This window comes from Symphalangus syndactylus, chromosome 16, assembly GCF_028878055.3.
Source record: "Symphalangus syndactylus isolate Jambi chromosome 16, NHGRI_mSymSyn1-v2.1_pri, whole genome shotgun sequence".
NCBI lineage: Eukaryota > Metazoa > Chordata > Mammalia > Primates > Hylobatidae > Symphalangus > Symphalangus syndactylus.
In genome coordinates, this window is record NC_072438.2 from 23,350,594 (window position 1) to 23,371,908 (window position 21,315).

The following is a 21,315-nucleotide window of genomic DNA, read 5'->3' on the forward strand; positions in this document are numbered from 1 at the left end:
TGGTTGGTATCCCAAGAATCAATTGGAAATGCAATCTTCCCTAGGCAAAAGGGATTAGTTACAGGTTATGCAGTGACATGTTTGTCGAAATAATTTACATTTCCCTCTCTGAATAGATTTTAAATAGAAAAAAAATTCAAGAGCACATTATTTTTCAAATCACACTGCCTGTGATAGTTGTTTGGCATTGCTAAATTTCACATTTGGGAAGGTATTCAGAAATAATTACTCTAAACTCCTTGACAAGTGAATTTCCTTCACTATATTCTGGTAATATCTGTGCTCTGTGTGGGTGTCTCTAAAACTCACTACCTTCTGAGGCAGTTTGCTCTCTTCCCAACAGCTCTGTCATAAAGGTTTTCCTTGAACTGTGCCATAATCTATACACTTCCCTGTAATTCCTATTCTTAGGTCCTGGTTCAGTTCTCTGGAGCCACACATAACAAGTAGAAACCTGATTCAACAATAATAATATTAATAACAATATTTATTAGGTGCATATTATATGTTATTGCTGGGTAGTTTATACATCACCTCAATTAAACCTCACAACATAATTGGCATTGTCATCCTCATTTTATCAATGAAGAAGCAGAAGCCTAGAGAGATTAAGTAACTTGCTCAAATCACAAAGTTTACAATAGAGGTGGGATTCAACTTGTACTGGCTTTCAATATACTATCATTGCTTATCCCTGGGAAATGAGGTTGGTAAAAGCAGAGAAAACTATTGAACTTTTTCGTTTCTATGTTTCAGTACATTTTGGAGAATGACTTTATTACTTCTGTCATTTAAAAAGTTTGACTCCAAAGCGTGTGTTCTCAAGTGTACCCACATTTGGTAATGTCTAAAGACATTTTTGGCTCTCACAACTAGTAAGAGTTGGTACTGCCACTGACATCTAGTGTGCAGATGCTAGGGATGCTGCTGAACATCCTACAATGCACAGGACAGACCTCCATAGCAAGCAATGATCTGGCCAAATATCTACAGTGCCTGTATTAGGGTTCTCTAAAGGGACAGGACTAATAGGATAGATATATATATATATGAAAGGGAGTTTATTAGGAGAATTGACTCACACGATCACAAGGTGAAGTCCCACAATAGGCCATCTGCAAGCTGAGGAGCAAGGAAGCCAGTCCGAGTCCCAAAACCTCAAAAGTAAGGAAGCTGACACTACAGCCTTCAGTCTGGGCTGAAGGCCCTAGATCCCCTAGCAAACTACTGGTGTAAGTCCAAGAGTCCAAAAACTGAAGAACTTGGAGTCTAATGTTTGAGGGCAGGAAGCATCCAGCATGGGAGAAAGATGAAGGGGGGAAGGCTCAGCCAGTCTAGTCCTTCCATGTTCTTCTGCCTGCTCTTCTCCTAGCCATGCTGGCAGCTGATCAATGGTGCCCACCCAGTCCACTGACTCAAATGTTAATCTCCTTTGGCTGCACCCTCACAGACACACCCAGGAATAATACTTTGTATCCTTCAGTCCAATCAAGTTGATACTTAACCACCATAGTGCCCAAGCTGAGAAACCCTGTCTTAAATCTTTATACTTCAAATCTTCAAAAATGGCACACATTCCCTCCTGTGTCATGTATTTTACAGAATAAACAAGCTCGGTTATTTCAGCTGTACTTTCCATGCCATAGTTTTTTGTTTTCATTTTTGCGACAGAGTCTGGTTCTGTCGTCCAGGCTGAAGTGCAGTGGCACCATCTCGGCTCACTGCAACCTCTGCCTCCCAGGTTCAAGCGATTGTCCTGCCTCAGCCTCCCAAGTAGCTGGGACCACAGGCATGTGCCACCACACCTGGCTAATTTTTGTATTTTTGGTGAAGATGGAGTTTCACCATGTTGGCCAGGCTTGTCTCAATCGCCTGACCTCAAGTGCTCCACCTGCCTCGGCCTCCCAAAGTGCTGGCATATCCAGCGTGAGCCACTGTGCCTGGCCTGCCATAGTTTTTATACTCTTGTTTTCCTGTATCTTTAGATAACATGTGATCAAAGCTTTGGAATATAATAAAAACTCTGAAAAATGGAGATGGGAAGCTGGGCATTCTAGAAATGGGGAATGGCCCGTAGCCAATATTTATTGATTGCTTACCATATGCTGGACATTTTTCTTAGTGTTTTGTATCTATTCATTCACTACTCATAACAACCCCACAAAGTAGCTACTATTAATGTCTCTTTTCACTAATGAGGAGGCCTCAGATTCCTCATTTGTAAACCAAGTTTTGAACCCAAAACTGCATTTAAACCAAGATTTGAACCGAAGCAAATTGTATATTCAGTACACCCTCTGCTAAACAATGAAAAGAAGGCGAGGAAGTACAGAGCCCTTTCTGGCGAGTGCTTAGAGAGATGAGATTAGAAAGATGGGATTGGCTTTGAATGCCAGTCTGAGCAATTTTGGTTCAATTTATTAAACAATGAGGCGTTGACACCTGCCTCTGAACTTCTGTTGGAAAAAGCATCAGGATGTTTACCAAATCATATTTTCTTCACAGATTGATGGAACATTTAAAATAGATATTCCCCCAGTTCTTCTGGGCTACAGTAAGGAGCGAAATATGATTCTTGAGCGGGGTTTTGATTCTGTCCGAAGCTTAAGTGAAGGCTCCTACATTACCCTCTTTATTACCATTGAGCCCCAGCTGGTTCCTGGAGAGTCCATTCGAGAAAAGGTAACTGCTTATAGTTTGGAAACCCATGTCGGTTGATAAAACATAAGAAATGCTTGCTAGGCTATGCTTTTATGAACTTTGTACTACACAAACAGAGGCTTCCTTACTTCAGTCTCCATTTATTCTTCTTTCAGTTTAGACAGAATGGTGGTGAGAAAACAGATGTGTGGGTTTGTACTTTCACTGAACCAGTAATTGGGTCAATCAGCCATATGTTTACATTTATCTTGCTTTGCCTAAAACTTAAGACTTTTAGTCAAAGCAAGGCAAATATAAACATGCTCTACTTCTAGAAGAATGTTCTCAATGTGAAGAAAATGAAATATCACAAACTAGAAAATCAGATTGCTCTTTTATTTGACAAGTATTGGCAAGAATACATTTCCATGTCTGATCTTACATCCTTGGCTATGGTATGCATTGAATCAATTCATAGGATCACATGACTAGATAACCTTCATGAGTCACCTCAATTCCTTTCATGAAACAAATAAATATATGTACAAGTGTGCTTTTAAACAGCTCTAGAAAAGAGTTTCCAGAACTTTCACTGGTTAGCAACTGTCCCCGAACCTTCATTACACCTATTTATACCTAGTGTTCCATTACTGGAATGCTACGCATATGGGAGTTATTTATATCCTACCTCTCAAGGTCATTTCCAAGGTCTGATTGCAAGAATTCAAAAAATTGCAACCTCAGGCATAAATGTGTTAAGAAATAAATGTCTTCCTTTAACATACTTGTACAGCATTTATACATACTGCCCTCATTGGATTTGGGAGAATATATTGATGGTGACCTCTTATTCACATGTAAACAAATACAGTAATAACATCAACAACAACCACCATGCTGTACTGAATCCTTACTCTGTCCTCAGCACTACGTCAAACCTTGGATACATGTTCTCACCTGAATATGCATAGGTGTCTTGGACAAGGGTTCTCCAACTTACAGAAGAGGAAAATAAGCTTCGATTTATGCAGGGTGACATAGGCAGAGGTAACACATGTCTGTCTGACTCTAAACTGTATATATTCAGCATATATTTACTGCACATCTTCTATGTGACAGACATTTCTTAGGCACTGGGAGTACAGTAGGCTAGAAAAGCAGATAAAAATTCCTCCAAGCTTACATTCACATGTAAGCGTAAGTTGTTAACTACTAACCTATAGTGCACAGATTATTGTGCTTACTCTAGTCTATCCACTATAATTAAGACTTAGATAGAGATGGAAAAAAACAAACATACTCCTTTTTTTCCAGTATTACAGTTTGGTTCCCAGAGAAAAATATTATCACTATCTCCCATCTGCAATGCACTGAAATTTAAATTAATTGTATATTTTGTCAGTAAAACAGTGCTTCTCTAGATATATGCATTTCAAAATATTTTAGAAAGGGAAAAATATATTCTGAATGTTTGTCTTCATGTATCATATAAATTCAAATGAACGCCAACAAACATGTTTACACACAAAAATACTTCCAGACAAAAGATGATTTTGCGTTTCTATGTATATGTAACTGAAGAACAGGCAGTCAGCTAGGACCCCACCTTGGGGGGGTGTTTCTAAAACATGTGAAAGCAGTCTATCCTGGCAGAAAGGATGAAACCCCAAGACTCCTCCACACTAGGCATCCCTTATGGGCCCTGACTTCTTACTGCAGGACTTTGAAGAGGCCTCCAGGGCTCTGAACCACAGTCCTCAAGTCCTGCAGCCTTCCTTCCCTAAAGCTGTAAAACGGCAGTCAGATTCTGCCTTTGGTGGCAGGTCACTACCGCACTGTAGCTGTAGGAAGCATTTATCTTAGACCTCTAAAATAAGCGCTTAAAAAACCCCTATGGAAGGCAGATTCTTTGTGGCTGTTTGATAAGGAAGGCATGTTGATTGACAGAACCCTTATGTCCAAAAGAGGCAGTGGCAGAAAACACTGCTCAGTGATTCACTTGCAGACAATTCAGGAAAGAGAAGTTCTCATCCTAAAATTATAGGGTCCACAACCTGGAATTGTTTTTCCACTTACAGCAATACTTCCCCGATTAGCAGATTACAGTCTCTCCTCTACCACCATGCCATATGGAACCATTCCATAGGATGTTTTAAACATATTTACTAATGGAAAATTTTTAAAGATGGATAGAAACTCCTGAAACTTATTTTAATATCACTTACATGATCTTGTTAAAAATAAGTTTTTTTAAAAGATTATTTCTGTTACTAAAGCCTGCCTCTTGTTTCTTTTTCTTTCTTTCTTGCCTCTGATAGATGAGTAACATGCTTAAGAAGGTACTAAGTATTTTGTTTTACTATTTTATTGGTCAATAGTTATTAGGCTTTAATTAGCTGCTTCTGTCCACTGCCACCTGAGGGACAGGTGTTATGTCCTAACGTATGTGTAATGCCTGGGCATTGAATTACAGATGTCTCCAGTTCCATGAGGAATGTCCTGCCTTGTCTTTTGGCCCATTTCATTTCACCAGAAAGACTGTTAGCTTTGAATCTAAGAAGTCATCAGTCTGAATGTCACCAGCATACTGGGAGCTAGCTCTACTCTTTGCAAATCTATAAAACCCACGAGTTGCTTCTTACAGTGTATCTCTGAAAGTTATTTCTGGTGGGTTGGGGCTGTCTCAGTACAGCTTTTCTTTTTTGTTGTTGTTTTTTGTTTTTGAGAGAGGGTCTTGCTCTGTCACCCAGCTGGAGTGCAGTGGTGCAATCACGGCTTGCTGCAGCCTCGACCTCTTCGGCCCAAGCGATGCTCCTACCTCAGCCTCCCAAGTACTGGGACCACAGGCATGTGCCACTAGGCACAGCTAATTTTGTTTATTTTTTTGGTAGAGTTGAGGTCTCATTTTGTTGCCCAGGCTGCTCTCAAACTCCTGGGCTCAAGTGATCCTCTGGCGTCAGCCTCCCAAAGTGCTGAGATTATAGGTGTGAGCCACTGCGCCTGGCCAGTGTAGCTTTTCAAAGGCAACATACACCCATTCAGTTTTTTACAAATGTTTACATTAGAGGCCAAAGAATTGAGCCAGTCAAGAACCTTTCAAATTTTCTGTTGAATCAAACTGAAATTTGTCAGCTCCATCTTAATTTGTTTCATCCTAAATGACCCAAATTCTTTCAGCATTTAACTTTTTCTTGGCACTTCTTAGATCACTAACATAGCATACTACTAATCCTTAAATTCCTGTCTCACACCATAAAATGGCATCTTGGTGGCCTAGACAAGTATTAAAGACTAAATGCTTACCATGTGTATGCTAGGTGTACATAAGGAATATTCAAACACAGGCCTCAAGAAGCACTGCTTATAGAGGCAAGTGACTCAACAGAACATTCCAAAGTGGCAGAAAAAGCTTTAGACACACTTTTTTTTTTTTAACTTGGAAGGCCAATAATCAGTACTGATTCAAGATTGTTGTTGTTCTTTTGGACAGTGCCTATAGCTGTCTCTCTTAAATGCTCCCACAGCACTGTAGGTCTCAAGTCCCTGATTGCTTATTAATGTTCCCCTGTAGACTAAAAGTTCTTTTGGAGGATCCTTTCATACTCATTTATCCAGAGCGCCTGGAATTTTTCAGACTCCCAACAAACATTTTTCAAAACTGGGATGAATGAGTAAATGAAATAGTTTAGAGGAATAGGGATGAATTCAACTGTGTCCTTTTTTGCACATCATTCTTGTTTTATAATTCTCCATTTTTCCACAATTACAATTGCTTCTGGACTGATCATTCTACATTAGAAATCTGTGACACACCTACACCAAAGCCATATGAGCTTACCTCTTTCACTTAGTTATATATTCATCATAACTTTTATTAGGTAGCTACTGTGTCTTGACACCATGCTCAGCAGTAGGCAGTTATGATTGTGATGATGCTAAGATTTAGATGTCAAGGGACATTTTATGAGAATATATAGGAGGCTTCTGGAGATGTCTCCATCCTAAATAACCCCTACAACCACTACTCCAACTTCTTAGGGTATAGTAATCAAATTTGAAATAGAAGGCACAGTTCAGCCCCGATATAAGGGGCAGACAAGAACAATTGGGATAATCTAGATTCTATTCGAGGTCATAAAAAGTAATGAAATGTTTTCCATTGCCTCATTCATTCACTCATTTGTTAAATACTTACTATGTGCCAAGTAGTATTCTCCACACTGGAGATAAAAAAACAAAATCCCTGAAGTCAGGAATCTTACTTTGTGGGAAAGACTGAGAAAACAAATATATCACAATGTCAAAAACATTTTCAAGCACTGCCTCCAAATTCTATTTTAAAATTATTATTCTTTTTTAACAGAGTCTCACTCTGTTGCCCAGGTTGGAGTGCAGTGGCTCAATCTCAGCTCACTGCAACCTCTGCCTCCCAGGCTCAAGTGAGCCCCCTACCTTAGCCTCCAAAGTAGCTGGCACTACAAGCACGCATCACTACACTTGGCCTTTTTTTTTTTTTAATAGAGACAGGGTCGCATTATGTTGCCCAGGCTGGTCTCAAACTCCTGAGCTCAGGTGATCCTCCTGTCTCGGCCTCTCAAAGTGCTGGGATTGCAGGTGCGAGACACTGTGCCCAGCCCCCAAAATTAATTTTTAAAATAAAAATTTCAGTTTGTTCTGAAATCCTTTAAAATGTAACCAACTATGCAAATATTTTTATACAAGAAAACAAAAATCATTTAAAAATATTTAAAGACCCACTCTTTTTCATGTTATTTTTGTTAGTAGCAGCTTTAGTGGAGGAAATGACAATATGTGTGTAAAGGAAATCTACATTCGTTCTGTTTCATCTGCTTTGAGTTACTTTTTAAAAGTCTGGGAATTGGTGGCTGGATGTAGTGGATCATGCCTGTGATCCCATTGCTTTAGGAGGCCAAAGTGGGAGAATCACTTGAGCCCAGGAGTTTGAGGGTACAGTAAGCTGTGTTTGTGCCACTGCACTTCAGCCTAGGTGACAGAATAAGACCCTGTCTCAAAAAAAAAAAAAAGTCTGCGAATTGTTTGCTTTTCTTGGCTCAGAGAACCAAGATGAGCAACCTGTTATTTAAAATAATTCTTATACATTTGATGTTTCTAGTTCTGCCTCTTTTTTCCTTTGAGATCCATTACTATTAGTTACTTCACTGCTTATGGACTTGAAACATTTTAACACATCGATATAGATCCATAAATTTGCTGCCCATTTAACATGAGTTGCTAAGATTTACATTTGAGATGTTAGATTTTCTGAGGCCGCCCCCCAGCCTGCACACTTAAAACCACCATCAAAATACACACAAAACTCTACTGCCTAATTCTAGCCTCATCAATCAGAATTAGTACATCACAGTCTAATTTTCAGATTATTAATGTAGTAGTTTCCATATGGCTGCTTACCTGTTGACTACTTATTTCAATCCTGTCAAATATATTTTAAGTATTTAATGAGCCGGTCTAATTTTCAAACTACAAATTTAATTTAAATAAAGCTGCAGGGACACCAGGACATGACAGCTTTGTAAGGAGTCAGTCATATTCCCAAACCATACATTTCCTGCATGTTGACTGTGGAATCTGAACACGTACTTTCTCTCTTGTAATCATATATAAACTCCATGAAGTCTTTCTTTTTGAAGTTTGAGTCTCAGGAAGATGAGAAATTACTTCAAGCAACTGAGAAGTTTCAAGCTGAATGTGCCTTAAAGTTTCCAAATCGTCAGTGCCTTACAACAGTAATTGATATAAGCGGAAAAACTGTTTTTATCACACGTTATCTCAAACCTTTAAACCCTCCTCAGGAGCTCCTTAATGTCTACCCCAATAATCTACAGGCAACTGCAGTAAGTATTTCACAGTCGGTAAGTGCTGTGCTAAAACTGTTTTCACATTTCAATATATTGCCATTTTAATTACCATATTTCATAGTGCTTAAGATGTTAACTATATTGAGATCATTAATGACAAAAGTAATGATTAAAACATTTTTATTAACATGAGGTTTTCTTCCTTTAGAAAAGTCTGAAGGCAGCTGGGCGGTGGCTCATGCCTGTAATCCCAGCACTTTGGCAGATGACTTGAGGCCAGGAGTTTGACACTAGCCTGGGCAACATGGTGAAACCCCATCTCTACTGGAAATACAAAAATTAGCCTGGTGCGGTGGTGCATGCCTGTAGTCCCAGCTACTCGGGAGCCTGAGGCCTAACAATAGCTTGAACCCAGGAGGCAGAGGTTTCAGTGAGCCAAAATCGTGTCATTGCACTCTAGCCTGGGCGACACAGCAAGACTCTGTCTCAAAAAAAAAAAAAAGAAAAAAAAAGTCTAAAGGTACCAGGGATGACAGTTTCCTTATGTTGGAAAATTAACATATGGAAAATACTTTACACTTCCAAAATGTATTACAGAAACATGTTTTCATTATGTATTCTCAATAACTTTGTCAGGATTTGAACTGATGCCTCTGACTTCAGAAGTTATACACATTGAACTGTACTAAGATAACTATCCAGTATTACGCCTAATGCTATATGTATCACTGAGTTCAAATTAAGCAAAAATTATTTCAAATATTTAAGTATTTTCAGCATTTAGACCATCATTCCAAAGTACGTCCACACTGGGCCATTAAATATGTATGCACCATTCTCTGGCTTCAGAGCACCATACCCATCACAAACTTGTGTGAATCAGAAGCCATACGTTAACCAGGCTAATTTTACGTGGATACCATAACCCATAACTGCCTTTGGAGAGTGGATAATATAGGGAGTTATTGCTACTAATAGTCACTAGTATAGTAATTTAGAAACAAAGTAATGATATATCTTTTTGTAGACATAGATGTATCAAAAAACCCCACTTTGTGTTCTACATTTCATTTGCTTTTTATGTTATTCAATTTTTATAGAAAACAATAATAGGGACTTCTATTCTACCTAGCATAGTAGATGTACAGAAAATTTCTCCCAGTAGAGAACACTTAAGAGTGATGAATAAAATATCTAATAAGTCATGGCTGAAATGAAAGTAAAGTGAAAGGGAAAATATAAGAGACAAGAAATAAGAAAGGAAGATTCTACAATGATGAAAGCTTGAAATAGTGTTTGCTCTCAGGTCATCTGATAATTCCTAATGACTATAGCTGGGTTTCAATGACCACAAGGCTGTAGGAGACAGGGATAATGCATGGGGCTAGAGCAGCCTGGAAGACTGAATTAGAGACTCAAATGCAGAGTTGGGACTCTTCAGGATAATACCATCAATGGATAAACTACGAAATGCCCTGTCTAAAGAAGGAACACTGCCTGTCTCAGTCTTGACTTTGGATGGAAGAGAAAAAAAGAAAATTTTCTAACCCCTACTCTGTATTTACTCACATTTGAGACTGAAATTTATACTACCTGTATAACCCAAAAAAACTTCAACTGAAAATCTAGTTGAAAGTATTTCCTGTTGGTAATGCCCCTAGATCCCTGTTGAAAGCAAACATAAATACCACAAATATTCCTAGAAGAATGCCCTTCTAACTCAGCCTCAAAAAAATTCCACAGAAAAAAATTCCAAGCAACATGAACATACAATGAAAGATCATCAATGAAGAAGTAAGTCACCAAAAACAAGGTAAGAGTTCATTCACAAAAGCAACAAACTGAAGAATCAGACCATAGTAACTCCAGACAGGAGAATTATTGGATGTAAAATATAAAATAGACATGTTTGATATGTTTAAGAAATTTGGGGAATTTAAAGTATAATTTAAAAACAATAGAGCATTGGAATTGACAGGCAGATTTTTTTAAAGTACCAAATGGAACTTAAAACAATAAAAGATATAATAGTTAAAATTAGAAATTAAACAGGTTAAACAAAACATTGAATACAGTTAAATAAGAGGTAAATTACATACAGTTAAATATAAAGAGCATTATTGAACTGGAATACACATGCAAAGAAATTATTTGGAATATAGCACACAGAATCTAAACCCAAATTAAGTAGAAGGGAAGAAATAATAAAAATAGGAGCAGAAATAAACAAAATAAAGACTTAAAAATGCAAAAGAACAATGCAACAAAGAGCTGATTTTTAGAAAAGATAAAATCAACAAAACTTTAGCTGGAATAAGAAAAAAGAGAGAAGACTTAAATAAAATCAGAAATAAAAAAGGAGACACTGCAACTGATACCACAGAAATGCAAAGGATTATAAGAGACTTATTTGAACAACTATGCTCCAAATTACAAAACTTGGAAGAAACAAATAAATTCATGAACATATACAACTTACCAAGACTGAATAATGAAGAAATATACCTGAACAGAACAATAACAGGTAATGAGATTGAAGCAGTAATGAAAAGTCTCCTACCAAAGAAAAGCCTAGGACCTGATGGTTTCACTGCTAAATTCCACCAAATATTTAAATAAGGACTAGCATCAATTCTGCTCAAACTATTCCAAAAAAATTAAAGAAGAGGGAACTCTATTAAAGTCATTTTATGGGCCAGCATTATCCTGATACCAAAACCAGAGGCATAACAACAATAAAACTACAGGCCTATATTCTAGGATAAACATAGCTCTAAAAATCCTCAACAAAATATTGCCAAACAAAATTCAATAATATATTAAAAAAATAATGCAACATGGTCAAGTGGGACTCATTCCAGAGATGCAAGGATGGTTCAACACAGGCAAATCAATAAGTGTGATATATCACATTTACAGAATCAAGGACAAAAACCACTTGATCATTTCAACAGATGGTGAAAAAGAATTCAATGGAATTCAACATCCCTCACGATAAAAACTCAATGAATTGGGTATAGAAGGAACATATTTCAACACAATAAAGGTCATAAATGACAAACCCACAGCTAACATCATACCCAACAGTGAAAAGTTGAAAAGTTTTCCTCTAAGATCTGTAACAAGACAAGGATGCCCACTTTCTCCAACTCTATTCAACATAGTACTGAAAGTTCTAGCTAGAGCAATTAGGCAAAAGAAATAAATAAAGGGCATCCAGATTGGAAAGGAGGAAGTCAAGTTGTTCTTATTTGCAGGCGACATGATCATAAATTTAGAAAACCCTAAAGACCCCATCAAGAAACTGTTAGAACTAATAAATAAGTTTAGTAAAGTTGCAGGAAACAAAATCAACATAGAAAATTTAGTAGTGTTTCTATAAACCAATAATAAACTAGCTTTAAAAAATCAAGCAGCAATCCCATATACAATAGCTACAAAAATTTATAAGATACCTAGGGATAAACTTAACCAATGAGGTGAAAGATCTCTGCAACGAAAATTACAAACACTGGGCTCGGCGTGGTGGCTCACACCTGTAATCGCAGCACTTTGGGAGGCCGAGGAGGGCAGATCATGAGGTCAGGAGATCTAGACCATCCTGGCTAATACGGTGTAACCCCGTCTCTACGAAAAATACAAAAAAAAATTAGCCAGGCATGGTGGCAGGCACCTGTAGTCCCAGCTACTCGGGAGGCTGAGGCAGGAGAATGGTGTGAACCTGGGAGGCAGAGCTTGCAGTGAGCCAGGATCGTGCCACTGCACTCCAGCCTGGGTGACGGAGCAAGACTCCATCTCAAAAAAAAAAAAAAAAAGAAAAGAATAGAAAATTACCAACACTGATGAAAGAAATTGAGGAAGGTACAAATAAATGGAAAGATATCCTGTGTTCATGGATTGGAAGAATTAATATTGTTAATATATCCATATTACCCAAAGCAATCCAGATTCAATGCACTATCAAAATACCAAGACATTCTTCACAGAAATAGAAAAAAAAATCTTAAAATTCATATGGAAATAACAAAAGATCCCAAATAGCCAATGTAACCTTGAGTAAAAAGAACAAAGAACTGGAAGTATCACACTACCTGACTTCAAAATATACTACTGTAGTAACTAAAACAGCATGGCACTGGTCTAAAAACCCACATAGACCAATGGAAGAGGAAAGCAAACCCAGAAATAAGTCCATGCATTTACAGCCAACTGATTTTTGACTAAGGCACCAAGAACACACACTGGGAAAAAGGACAGTCTGGTCAATAAATGGTGCTGGAAAAACGATATCCACAGGCAGAAGAAAAAAACTAGAGCCCCCATCACTCACCATATACAAAAATCAACTCTGAAAGGATTAATGAATTAAATGTAAGAACTGAAACTATGAAACTATTAAAAGACAATACAAGGGAAGTACTTCATGAAATCTGGCGAGGATTTTTTTTAATAAGACCTCAAAAGCACAGGCAACAAAAGCCAAAACAGACAAATGACATTACATCAATCTAAAAAGCTTCTGCACAGCAAAGGAAGCAATCAATAGAGTCAAGAGACAACCTACACAGAATAGGAGATAGTATTTGCAAGCTGTGTCTAACAAGGGGTTAAAATCTAGAATACGTAAGGAACTCAAACAACTCAATAGCAGAAAATCCCAAATAGTTTGATTTAAAAATTAGCAAAAGAGCTGAATTGATATTTCTCAAGACATACAAATGTCCAACAAACATATGAAAAAATGTTCAACATCACTAATCATCAGAGAAATGCAAAGCAAAACCATGAGATACCACCTCACTCCAGTTAAAATGGCTCTTTTCAGAAAGATAAAAAATGACAAATGCTGGCAAGGGTCTGAAGAAAGAGGAATTCTTATACACAGTTGGTAGGGATGTAAATTAATACAGCCAATATTGAAAAACAGTATAGAGGGTCCTCACAAATTAAAATCAGAACTACAATGTGATCTGGCAATCCCATTACCAAGTATATATCCAAAGGGAATGAAATCAGTATATCGAAGAAGTATCTGCACTCACACGTGTATTGCGGTGCTATTCACAATAGCCAAGATATGGAATCAAGCAAAGTACCCATCTATGGATGAATGAATAAAGAAAATGTGGTATATATACACAATGGAATGCCAATCAACCACAAAACAGAATGAAATTCTGTCATTTGCAACAACATGGGTGAAGCTGGTGGGCATGTTAAGTGAAATAAGCCAGGACAGAAAGATAGACACAACATGATCTCACGCATATGTGAAAACTAAAAGTTTATCTCAAAGTAGAGAGTAGAATAGTGTTTACTAGAGGCTGGGGAGGGAAGGCAGGAGTGCAGATGGAGAGAGGATGTTCAACAGGTACAAAGTTACAGTTAGGAAGAATGAGTTCTGGTGTTCTATTACACAGTATGATGAATACAGTTAATACTAATGTATAGTATATTTCCAACTAACTAGAAGAGAGGATTTTGAATATTATCACCACAAAGAAATGATAAATGTTTAAAGTGATGGATATGCCAATTACCCTGATTTCAACATTATACAATGTATAAATGCATTGAAACCTCACACTGTTTTGGTTCCCAAGTACTATTGGGAACCACATGTCTTGGTTCCCAAGTACTATTACCCTCTCAACCAGGGCTCCTTAGAGAAATGACTGCTTTCAAGACTGGGCCAAGTGAAAATTCAAGATGATTCTAGAAAGTCTTGTTGTATCAGAAAGTAAAGTAGTGCAAAATGAAAGAAAATTTAAAAAAGACTTGTCAAAGGGACACAGTTTCTTCATCTGTAAAGAATGGGTAATAACAATAACCTTCCATATAGGATGTTTGGTGAGGATGGAGATGATATTAATACAATATTTAGTAAGCATTTAGTGAGCATTAGTTTCATTTTGTACATGTGTTTGTAATATTTGAGATTTAGGAAATGAGCTAGGGGATGCAGCATTCTGTTTTATTAGAAATTATTTTTGTAAAGCTCATTTTGATTATACAGGAACTGGTGGCTCGATATGTGTCCTTGATTCCCTTCTTGCCTGACACTGTCTCATTTGGTGGTATCTGTGACCTCTGGAGCACATCTGATGTAAGTAGTTCTTCTTCAGAGATTTACTAACTTGAGCTGACTTAATGAAATATTAGCTAACTGGCTTGCATAATTTTAAATTGCAACATTCATTAGCCATAAAAATCTAATTGGCTGTCTGTTTAGTAGTATGAGCTAAATTTTGAAGTATTTTTTCTTCCTGGTTCAATTTTCTCAAAGTTCAGAAGTTAAGAAAAAATTAATTACACAAAAAATTTAAAAGTAACACTTCAGATGTCTTAATGCTGATTTACCCTCCCAGTATTACTGTAAAACTTCTTGGTTTTGTTCACGAAAAATACCAAAATTACATTCTATATTATAATTAGAAGTGATATATTCCTTAATTTGTGGGCTTTGTAAGGCATGGCATATTGTTATTTATTCAGTATGTACTTCTTGGTCACTTACCACATACCAGATGCTGTACTAAATTCTGGCTATAAGTGAAATAAACATAGTCTCTGCCCTCATGAAATTTACAATCTATGTATGCTGCATAATCTTTCAAATAGATCATAGGTAGTATGAAACAAGCATATATTACCACAGGTATTAATTATACTTCTGGATCTCATGTTGTACTGCTTTTGCATAAAACTGAATTGCATTATACAACTTCCTTTGAAATATAGCCCTAAATTGAAGAAATTTAAGTGCACTTTAAATTTTTTGTTCCCCGATACATTTTGGCAACATAAATGTTGACAATTTTAGAGAGATAATTTCTACAACTTTGAAACATCTATAAGAAGTTACTGAAAGACTAGAATTTGTGTACTCTACAGCAGCAGTCCCCAACCGTTTTGGCACCAGGGACTAGTTTTGTAGAATACAATTTTTCCACGGATTGGTCAGTGGTGGAGTCAGGGATGGTTTCGGAATGAAACTGTTTCACCTCAGATCATCAGGCATTAGATTCTCATAAGGGCTGCATGACCTGGATCCCTTGCATGTGCAATTCATAATAGGGTTTGCGCTCCTATGAGAATCTAATGCCCCCACTGATCTGAGAAGAGGCAGAGCTCACGTGGTAATGCTTGTTCACCTGCTACTCACCTCCTGCTGTGCAGCCCAGTTCCTAACAGGCCACAGACTGGCACTAGTCCACAGCTGGGGGGCTGGGGACCCTTGCTCTAGAGCTAGACTGGCTTTACTACTTCCTAAGTGTTACCTTATTAATCTGTACCTCAACTTGCTCATCTGTAAAATATGCAAATTGTTCTAGAATTAAATAAGTTTAATGAAGTAATGTGCTTTAAAGATTGTTTAGCACATGAACTATATATACATTAAAAATAAAAACGAAACTTTGAAATTTTTCTCCCCGGCCCTTCCACAATCATAGTGACTATTGATTCTAGAAATCCACATCATCAATGTCAGAGAAAACACCATGTTCACTAAAAGTGGTTTTTTAAAAAAATGAATTATCAACATAGTATCAAAATTTGGGGCAAGATTATAGGTCTTACACTTCAAGGCACTAATCTCTACTATGACATATTAGAATCCTGCACAACCAATCCAGAATAAAGCATTGAGTCATACAACATATTCTTTTTTTTTTGTCAGCAATTTCTTGATCTTCTGGCAGGGGATGAAGAAGAACATGCAGTACTACTGTGTAATTACTTTCTGTCTCTGGGTAAGAAGGCCTGGCTGTTGATGGGCAATGCTATTCCTGAGGTAAGACCACATAGGCTGCCTTTAACAGAGGAGTATAGTTGTCTAATTGAGTTGTGTGTTCCAGATCACACACAGGACGTATTTTCATAACGATCCTTTGGGTTGCTAGGAAAGTGGCCCACAGATGCCATAACAGGTGAGAGAACTATCAGTGACAAGACATGAAATGGTTTTCAGTGGTCCTCAGGGCCCCATGCAACACTTCAGATTATTTTTTGGCAAACTCGAACCCTTTACCATCCAAAGCCCCCACCTAGCTCTGTCCTTTTAGTATGGGCCTCTTCCCAGCCATGTTCCCAAGAATTCAGATTTCCTTAATGATGTGGTAGTCTTCATGCTTTGCAATGAAGAGGAGCCAAAGGAGTGTGTATGGTAAGGTTAGAGATCCCTCCTTTCATGCCTGCTGCTTCTATAGGTATCTGCTGCTAGCCTGGCATGCAAAGGGGAATAAGCCAGATAAGGAGGAATGAAAAGAACGTTAGCAGCTTTATTTTTATATTAACATTGTTATTTTTATTAGATTGGAGACTAATAATTTTTCCCTAGCCCACTACAAATATCCCTACATTTGGGATACAAATAGGTAAGTTCAGAAAATTCACATGGATTAGAGCAGTTTATCCAAAGAGGCCACAAGGCTCTAGGAATCCTTGGAAATTCGATAGCATGAGTTGCTGCAAGGCAGGTAATAAAGTAGTATCATATTCATATTCAAATTCATTCTCCATCATTATCTCCCAGATAGTCTGGTCCCAATAAAAGAACACTGGGCTTGGAAGTTAGGAGGCTGAAGTTCAAGTTTCTGTGCCCACTCCTCATTAGCTGTGTGACACTAAGTAGGTCACTCCACAACTCTGGGTTTTATAGGAAACTGGGATAATTTCTGCCCTGCCTTCCCCAGAAAACTGTTGTGAGCATCAAGTGAAATCATACAGGGGGAATAAATGACAATAATGAATAAATAATAATTTAAATAAATAATAAAAAATTAATTCTCATTGTAAAAATAGAATCTAACAATACATAAATATTCTGTGTAAAAAGTAGAAGTCCCTTGTCAGAAGACCCAGAATACCTTGACAAGGGACTTCTACTTCCCCAACCCCCAATTCCACTCCCCTCCCCAGGTACAGTCATTCTTAACTGTTTGGTACATAGCCCTCCAAATCTACTATGCATTTACATAGTTACAAATGTTTATCAAATGTAAATTACTATATTAGAAATAGAAATATTTCTATTCAGACATAATCAGCCTTCTATAGACTTAAAATGGCAGTCTTACTAAGAAGAAAACGCCAGTGACTGCTTATTTCCACTAATAATAGTTCTTCAGCCAATCTTAAGATATATTGGTTGAGTAAGATGATGACTGTCCTTTTTTGGTCATTGTACTAGTATCAGATGCAAGAATTTTGCAAAACTAAGCATTCGACTTTACTTTTTAAATTCAGCATAACCTAGAACTTCAAATTAGTTTTCACCATTAACCATGAAATTTCAGAAATTAGGGGTCCAAGTAAAATAATGAATTGTCTGTGCAAACTACTATTGGCCTTCATTGCATAAATAGTTGAAAACTAGTTTTAATGGCCATTTTCTTTCAGGGTCCAACTGCCTATGTGCTAACTTGGGAGCAAGGTCATTATTTAATATGGAATCCCTGCAGTGGACATTTTTATGGACAATTCGATACATTCTGTCCCTTGAAAAATGTGGGCTGTTTAATAGGTCCTGATAATGTAAGTATTAACATTTCTTCTTAAATATGGTTAGCTGTTGTTTCTTTTAAATAACTGACCTATTGATTTAAATAATATTTTATGAAACCAAAATATTTATATAAATGAATATATATATACACACACATATATATATATACACACACACACACACACATATATATATATATATACACCAGTTAAAGAAATGCAGTGTCAAGGACAGTGGCGGAACTGTGCTCAATAAAACTTTTGGTTCACTTAGTCACCTGATCTGCCCGAGAAGCAGAATGACAAAGCAGAATAACAAAGGAATACAGGATTTAGATTCAGAGGACCTGAGTTTGTGTCCTGGGTCTGTCCTTAGTCTTCTCATCCAAAACAGAGTTTACAATTTCTAATTCGTAGTGTTTTAAGAACTGAGGCAAATTTGTCACCTGAGCAGATTGGGTTTCTCTGTCTCTTTCTCTCTGTTTTTTCAAGGGAAATTCCCAGGTCTCACCTGGCCTGCAACAGCCCCAGGTAATTCTAGTTGCGCCAGTTTTAAGGGCTGCGTGATTTTATTGTGAAGGGTACTAAATAAAGTAGTGGTTAAAAATATAAGTTATAGAGCTGGGCGCTGTGGCTCATGCCTGTAATCCCAGCACTTTGGGAGGCCGAGGCGGGTGGATCACCTAAGGTCAGGAGTTCGAGACCAGCCTGGCCAACATGGTGAAACCCCGTCTCTACTGAAAATACAAAAATTAGCTGGGCATGGTGGTGTGCCTCTGTAATCTCAGCTACTTGGGAGGCTGAGGCAGGAGACTTGCTTGAACCCAGGAGGTGGAGGTTGCAATGAGCTGAGATGGAGCCACTGCATTCCATCCTGGGCAACAGAGCAAGACTTCATCTCAAAGAAAAATGAGTTATGCGATCAGACTGCCTCAGTTTAAACTCCAATTTTATCATTTACTGGTTGTGTGGGCTTGGGAAAGTCAATCTCTCACAGCTTCAGCTTCTTCGTGGGTAAAATGGAGGTAATAGTAAAGTCATTACTTTAGAAATGTAAAGTCACTACTTTATAGAATAGTTGTGAGAAGTGAATGAGATAATTAATGTTAAGCACCTAACAGAGTAACAACTCTTTATTTTTTTAATTATTATTATTTTTCTTTTGAGACAGTTTTGCTCTGTCGCCTAGGCTGGAGTCCAGTGGTGCCATCTCAGCTCACTGCAATCTCCACATCCTGCGTTCAAGCGATTCTCCTACCTCAGCCTCCCGAGTAGCTGGGACCACAGGCACGTGCCACCTTGCCTGGCTAATTTAGTAAGAGATGAGGTCTCACCATGTTGACCAGCCTCATCTCGAACTCCTGGCCTCAAGTGATCCACCTGCCTTAGCCTCCCAAAGTGCTGGGATTACAGGCACGAGCCACCACACCCAGCAAATTATTGAATGATTGTTTTTATGTGCTTCTGTCTATAAAAACCGTTTGCACATGCATCCCCAACATGCATATTTTTATGAATTATATATATTTTTGTATCAATATACCAAAAACTACTTTAAACATAAAAAGAAATAATTAGAAAATCTATTTTTTTCTTCCCATCCTCCTGGGGTATGCACCCTTCTCTGAAGACCATCAGTCTATTTTTTTTTTTTTTTTTTTTTGAGACGGAGTTTCACTCTTGCTGCCCAGGCTGGAGTGCAACGGAGCAATCTCGGCTCACCGCAACCTCCATGTCTCAGGTTCAAGCAATTCTCCTGCCTCAGCCTTCTGAGTAGCTGGGATTACAGGCATGCACCACCACATCCAGCTAATTTTGTATTTTTAGTAGAGACGGGGTTTCTCCATGTTGGTCAGGCTAGTCTTGAGCTCCCAAACTCAGGTGATCTGCCCGCCTCAGCCTCCCAAAGTGCTGGGATTACAGGCGTGAGCCACCGTGCCCGGCCCCATCAGCCTATTTTTTTAAGCGTTACTGCTAAAATTAGAGATAATATATGCCAAGCACCCAGCAAAATATCTGTCCTTCATGTGTTCAGCAAATAGCAACTACAGCACTATTACAAATGTAAAGAGCACTGTGGAACGCCGTTCTCATGTTAATTATTAATTAAAGTCATTATAATCAAAAGTGATCTGCTAAGCCTCATCTACATTTAGAGGATCATTTTAAGGTCATTAGTAATCAAGCAGGGTTAACAGGCACTGAAAAAGCCTTCAAATAACTCTGTTATCTGTCAAAATTATTACCAGCTCTCTAAACAATTACTATATGTTTGACTAATTCTCATAAAGCTAAGGTTTTGTGAGAAAGAACGTTCTTTTCTCCTCTTCTCTGAGATGGGTAATAATAGCTTATGATGTTGTGCATCCCCCATTGTAGCTCTTCTAAACCTGCTCTAAGCCTTGGCCACTCAGCAGAGGACCTCCTCCTGGCTTTGTTGGCCTGGCACTGTGAAACCTCAACTGCCTTCTACTCCACCACACAACTACTTTGGATGTCAGTCTTTCTCCTCCTGTCATTTCTTTTCCAAGGAATAAGTCTCTTCCCTTTCCGCTGTGCTTGTTTCCATTCCCATTCCATGCTCCACTATTCCATCCAACTAACTCCTCTACTTTTTCTCTGTCCTTCTCTATCTATTGATACGCTAAGGGGTCCAACAATTCTAAAATACCCTTTTCTCAACCTGGCTATACACCCAAAACTACATTGCCTTTCTTTCCTTTCCTCCCCAAGTTCTTCAAATACTAAAATACTAGTTATATCTCTTGCTTTCACTTTATAAGCACACTCAGACCTTAACCTACTGTAATCTAGCTCTTCCTTCCTGACCATACTGCAGAAATTAAACTGAGTAGCACCATTGTCTTGCTAATGAATAAATAAATCCAATGGCTGCTTCCCATTTTCACTCCTCTCCTTTTCTGTCATTTAACATAAAAATCACAACTAATGTTCTTCATGAAAAAACACTTTCCCCCTCTGTAGTTTACTGATAAAGGACGGTTTGCTCTTCATTACCCTGCAGTTGTTTCTTATGTTTCTTTCACTGGCTCTTCTTCCCACCCCTTAAAAATAGAAGTTCCTCAAGATTCTATATTTAGATTCTTCTAGGACCACACCTATTATTATTAATTGTGGCTCTATCTAGTTTATCCTGGTAGAGAAGTCATAAATCTGTAACCAGCCCCATAACCTTTGTCTTGAATTTTCAACTGTTTGCCAGACACCCAGGTGCCTTATCAAAATCTCACACAGCACATGCAAAACTCAAATCATTTTCCCCAAAACCAGCTCCCCCTCCTGGCTTCCTATTTCTATGGATATCACT

At 37.9% G+C, this 21,315-nt stretch overlaps 1 protein-coding gene across 3 annotated transcripts in view; it reads left to right on the forward strand.

The window, feature by feature from the left end:
- Positions 1 to 21,315, forward strand: part of CC2D2A (coiled-coil and C2 domain containing 2A) — a 136,547-nt gene that overhangs the window by 106,595 nt on the left and 8,637 nt on the right. For 2 of the 3 annotated variants that reach the window (XM_055245539.2, XM_063619406.1), the window contains 5 exons: positions 2,506 to 2,682; positions 8,313 to 8,516; positions 14,497 to 14,586; positions 16,162 to 16,275; positions 17,883 to 18,017. In XM_055245539.2, coding sequence (XP_055101514.1) covers positions 2,506 to 2,682; positions 8,313 to 8,516; positions 14,497 to 14,586; positions 16,162 to 16,275; positions 17,883 to 18,017 — 720 coding nt within the window. Of the gene's footprint in view, positions 1 to 2,505; positions 2,683 to 4,958; positions 4,980 to 8,312; positions 8,517 to 14,496; positions 14,587 to 16,161; positions 16,276 to 17,882; positions 18,018 to 21,315 lie in introns of all 3 variants that reach the window. The other variant, XM_055245538.2, reaches the window with a different exon arrangement.